The following is a 5600-nucleotide window of genomic DNA, read 5'->3' on the forward strand; positions in this document are numbered from 1 at the left end:
CGCTCCGGCCACCAGCCACAGGGCTCGCCCCCTCCCGCTCCGGCCACCAGCCACAGGGCTCGCCCCCTCCCGCTCCGGCCACCAGCCACAGGGCTTGCCCCCTCCCGCTCTGGCCACCAGCACCAAGGCTCAACCCCCTCTCGTTCCGGCCACCAGCACCAAGGCTCACCCCCCTCTCGTTCCAGCCACCAGCACCAAGGCTCACCCCCCTCTCGTTCCAGCCACCAGCACCAAGGCTCTCCCTCTCTCGCTCTGGCCACCAGCGCCAAGGCTCGCCCCCTCCTGCTCCCGGCCACCAGCACAAAGGCTTGCCCCCCTGGCGGTTAGGCCATCAGCGCCAAGGTTTGCCCTCTCCCGCTTCGGCCACCAGCACCAAGGCTCGCCCCCTCCTGCTCCGGCCACCAGCACCAAGGTTTGATCGCCCTTCCCCACCCTCGCCAAAGTTTGATCGCCCGCCCCCTCCCACTCATCAGCGCCAAGGTTTGATCGCCCGCCCCCTTCCACTCATCGGCGCCAAGGCCCGCTTGCTCCCTCCCTGCCCCCAGCGCCAAGGCTCGTTCGCTCGCCCCGTCCCTCCCGCTCCCTCCTGGCCACCAGTGCTGAGGGGATGCTTCTCCCAATACCCACAAATCTGACCACCAATGTAAGCGGAGACTTCCCATGACACACTATTATAAAGAAGCATTACACTATTCATGGTCTGTTTTTTTTTTTTCATAGCCGTTATTTGTTTCAGTTAACATAAAATGTTGTTGTATAGAGCAGCCCTGACATACAGCTAGAGTTCCCCAAGACCTGAAAGCTATTTCATGGGTTTGTTCTGTGTTTAGATAAGCAGTCTTTGTAGTGCTTACCAAATAGTCTTCATTACAAAGCTCAATCACCTGGCAAGCACAATGAGTTGGCACAATACACCAACAGACAGAAAGATTATGAGTGCAAAGAATGCATGAAACAGAAGGGTACCAGATCTGACTCTTGTGTCTTATCACCACAGACGGAGCCGGGGACTAAGAATAGTCTGCCTCAAAGGGAATCCACAGACTGGAAACATTCACTCGCCTCTGTATACTGCATGCTCACTTCAAAACAAATGTGGCATGGGAGAATATTGGGGGTGCCAGTGTTGACCCACATGTGAAAATACCATTCGCCTGGTTGTTTCCAGCTCCGATTCTCTAAATCACCGACCTATAATAAGCATGCAGCAAGACAAGACACAGCGACTTATCTGCAACCATCACAGGACAGCGGTTCAGACTGAAGTTCAGCAAGTCAGCATGACAGCCAGGAAAATGCAACTTTGTAGGAGGGAAGTTCAGCAAAGGAAGTCTACCAAGTTACCTTCACTACAAATGTCATGTGAAACATGGAGGCCGTTACAGTCCCCTCCTCTAAAAACCAACACACCTGGCTGTTATTCTGGTCCTCTTGCTTCAATGCATTCGAGTCCGATTTATTAAATCTCTCCAAGGTTGGAGAGGATACATTTTCATCAGTGAAGCTGAACAGCAAACCTAGAATGGATTTCTTCATAGTTATTTGCTAGCAAATGTTATGGATCCTTGACCAGATCCATTCCAGGTTTTCTGGATCACCCAAGTTCACTAATGAAAGTGTATCCTTTTCAGCCTTGGAGAGCTTTAATAACTCCGGACCATTGAAGGACATCTGTTTTTTCTGCAACTTTCCTGAAATGCTTACCTAGTTCAAGTCAGTAAGCTAAAAGTATGAATTCCAGAATCGGAACAGCAAATGTTTTATTCAATATCAAAAACATTGCGTCCACTTGGACATGATGGCTCCAGAAATGCTAAATATGGACTCCCGTGGGCACTGGTATAAGTGGCCATTAAATCAGTTTGTAAATTCTAACCTTCAACTTTCTTCTGGCAATGCCTCCTCTTCCACATCTCTATGTATTATTAATGTAGCTGGTGCGCATGTGTGGTATATGGGGGCAAATCATTCCCATGTGCACCCACCACCAGATATCGGGCATGCAAACCAAGCTGTATAGCCAGATTTATTTTTTGCTTGCATGCACACTAGGGCATGATAGGAGTTACTTTGTTTTTTATATTACATATATAAAGAATTTTTATTGCATTTTAATTTTTTATTGGCTCTTTTCTTAATTACCGTGAAGTTCCAAGGTCAGCACCAAGGCCGACATCTTGAGGGACTACAGGATTCTTATGACTTGCTATGCAGGTGGAGGGGGTCAGGAGGACAGAGGCTGGGACATTTAACACTGCAAGTTTAAACAACAACCAAGAAAACAAAAAAACTCAGGAAGAGCCTTTGGCCTTTTGACTCTGAGGGCCCAATGACTCTTTAGTGTTTCATTGCAGCACAATAATGCACACACAGGGTATAATAATTGTGATGTCAAAGCACCATAACAGGTGAAAAATGTGCATGACTTTAAGCACACCACAATGCATGCCGTGTACACTGTGGTGCACAAAGGTTGCGTAAGGCTCTATTGTACAATAGCAGGTGCATCAACACAACACATGAATGGGCCCTATGCCTTGCAACACAGATTGTCAAAAAACTCAAAACACCCAACATGACGTCTTTGGCCCCTGACTCTTAGGGGCGATTACTGCAGAGGTCACAATAACAAGGAGGTTTGCTGGCTCTAACTAGCAAATGCAGGGAACTCCCTGGCCCTTTTCAGTAAACACCCAGCTGTTTAGGGGTGGGTACTGATGAGTTGGGTCACCCGCCTATAATTTCATCCCACCCTGGGTTTAACATTGAAGTGCTTACTCAAACCTACCCTACCCCAGATGTATGCTAGGGTAGGGCAAGGGCATCCAATAAGGGTTGGCTACAGTATTCCCTCCTCCAGACTCCTTTAGCTGGGCGCACCGCATATTTGCAGAACTTCCAGCAAGCTTTGTTGACACCATGAAAGCTCTCTGTAGCTCCTGTTTAGTTTTTGACGGCCACCATATTAATGCTATCTGGCTGCAATGGGCAAGTTTTAGGTAAAGCTGCTGTTAAAAATGGCAGCAACCACATTACAAGCAGAATGGTCCTTCAAAATGATCTTTGGACATACAGAAGGTCCCACAGGCAATATGATCCACCAACACAAATGGGTCAGCAGCCATCTATAAACAGAGCCCAGTTTGGTCCGGGTCTACGCTTGGGTGGCAGAAGTAAAACTAACGTCGCTTCCAACAAGAGCTGTGAGCTCGGAATTCCTGCCAGCGCGCCACCACCAGAGCAGATTCCAATGGGATTTCCAACTCCTGTTGGGAAGCGACAGTCACCGGGAAGCATCCAAGACCACGGCCAACATGTCAACTCTGCTTACCAATGGCTTTTGGGTTGAGGCAGCAGCCCTTGGAAGCCCTGGAAGATCCACATTGAAGTCTTTAACAAAGCTGGTCAATGGAAGATTTGGAACTTAATTGGGTATTAGTAAAAGCTTGATGTTCACACAACTACGAGGAACTACAAAGCACTTCACGAGTCCCTCTTGGGATTATTTGTTGCCAAACCCAACCTCTAAATATGGTACTGGCCTCGTTGGATTATTCACACACCTTGAGCATCTCTAGAAGTTTCTCCCGTAGACGGTGCCATCTCCTGACCCAGTATGCAGTCCAGCTGACCAGGGGGAAGGTGGCCACCATGAATATACGAGTCAACCACAAAGTGTTGGCGCCCACGGCCAAGCCGGCTTAAAAAAATTAGTGGGTTTAACACTGAAGTGCTTACTCAAACCTAACTTACCCCACGGGTATGCTAGGGTTAGGTAAGGACATGCAATAAATGTTGGTTACAGTATTCCCTCCAGACTCTTTTAGTTGGGCGCACCGCCCGGCACTTTTCAGTAACCACCCAGCTCTTTACTGAAAAGTTGGATCACAACACAGGCCACCACCCACCTACAGCTAGTCGCCCACGCATTGCCAAACCCAACCTCTAAATATCGTCTCGTTGGATTATTCACACACCTTGAGCATCTCTAGAAGTTTCTCCCGGTTGTAGACGGTGCCAATCTCCTGACCCAAAATGCAGTCCAGCAGGCAGCTGATGGGATAGGCCACGGGGAAGGTGGCCACCATGAAGATACGAGTCAACCACAAAGTGTTGGCGCCCACGGCCAAGCCGTGTCGGGAGCACAGAGCTTGAGGGACAATCTCTCCCAGCACCACAATTCCTATGGTTGAGGCGGCGACGGCGGCGAGTCCGGAACCGATGAGCTCGTCCAGTAGGGTGGTGAGCGTGGTGTTGACCAGCACGTTGCCTAGCAGCAGCGAGCAGAGCAGGTAGTTTCCCTGGCGACGGACCGGTTCGATCTTGGCGGCGTAGCGCCTTTCTCTGTCCGAGCCGCAGCGTTGCACCACCCGCAGCTCCATGGGGTCCAGGGCCATCAGTCCCAGGTTGAGGCCGCTGAAGATGCCGGACAGGGTGAGCAGAACCGCGATGACGATGGCTTGCAGCCAAATGGGCATGATGGGTTTGTGTTCCTCCAGGACCCGTAAGCGCCCGTCGGGGCCCGGGTGTAAAGTCCAGGGCTGCCCGGGGCCCCGACGCGTACACAGTGCATAGACCCGGAAGCTCTGACTCTTCCTCAGGGGCAGAACCTTCACCCCCACCAGGGCCGCGGTGCCCCCCGACTCCTCGCTGACATTCTGACCAATGGGATCCCTCACCAAGTCCCCGCTGTCCTTCACACAGCTGCTATTGTCCGGGGAGCCCGCCTCGGCCTCCGTGAAGGCCAGCAAGCCGCCGATATCAGGCCGCAGGTTCAGGCCATAGAAGCGGAGCTGTAGCCGGCTGCCTTCCGTCACCTCAAGCTCCCCGCTATCCGACAGCCCCGCGTGCCGGTCACAGCCCTCCAGGCGAAAGCCGAGGATGAGAGGGAGCTCCAGGGAGTGAGAAGGTTCCGTCTGAGAAGCGCAGAGCAACGGTAGGACGAACAGCGAGATCAAACCGGCCAAAGAGACACCCAGACCGGCCATAGCGTGCCTCACCTCACCGAGGCCACAGCCGGGTCTGCGACGCTGCGGCCACGCCCCCGTCACAGCTCGAAACACGCCTCCTCCTCCGGATAAGCCACGCCCCTTCTCTATGACTAAACTAGTTCAAAAACGCGACTCCAGGCTCTTTTTACATAACCACGGCAGAGTCACTGCTAAAACACGCCCCCTAATTTACTAAGCCACGCCCCTTCTCATATGACTAAACTGGTTAAAAAACGCGGATGAGGCTCTCTTTTACATAACCACGCCCCACCATCGCTCAAAACACGCCTCCTTTTTGGCCTTGTGACAACAAGTTACGCCCCCTGTACCTGTAAAAGAACCTAGTCAAAAGATTTTTACATAACCACGCCCCGTCACCGCTCAAAACACGCCTTCTCTTTGGCATTGTAACGCCGGGTCACGCCTCCTTTCCTTTAAAACAACCGAGGCAAAAGCTTAATTTACATAACCACGCCCAAAACACGCCTTTTTTTTTGGCCTTGTGACGCCAAGTCACGCCTCCTATACCTTTAAAACAACCGAGGCAAAAGCTTTATTTACCTCGCATTACCTCGCCCAAAACACTTCTCGCCTTGGGGATTGACAAGA

General features: G+C 51.3%; 1 protein-coding gene across 2 annotated transcripts in view; it reads right to left on the reverse strand.

Annotated features, from left to right (window-relative positions):
- The window catches only part of CNNM4 (cyclin and CBS domain divalent metal cation transport mediator 4), a 26037-nt gene extending 20987 nt beyond the window's left edge, over nt 1-5050 (reverse strand). Inside the window, exon 1 of one of the 2 annotated variants that reach the window (XM_072402861.1) lies at nt 3978-5050. In XM_072402861.1, coding sequence (XP_072258962.1) covers nt 3978-4988 — 1011 coding nt within the window. In that variant the 5' untranslated portion in view covers nt 4989-5050. The remainder of the gene's footprint in view (nt 1-3977) is intronic. The other variant, XM_072402862.1, reaches the window with a different exon arrangement.
- Between the last annotated feature and the right edge of the window lie 550 nt (nt 5051-5600).

This window comes from Pyxicephalus adspersus, chromosome 2 (genome assembly GCF_032062135.1).
Source record: "Pyxicephalus adspersus chromosome 2, UCB_Pads_2.0, whole genome shotgun sequence".
Taxonomy (NCBI): Eukaryota; Metazoa; Chordata; class Amphibia; order Anura; family Pyxicephalidae; genus Pyxicephalus; species Pyxicephalus adspersus.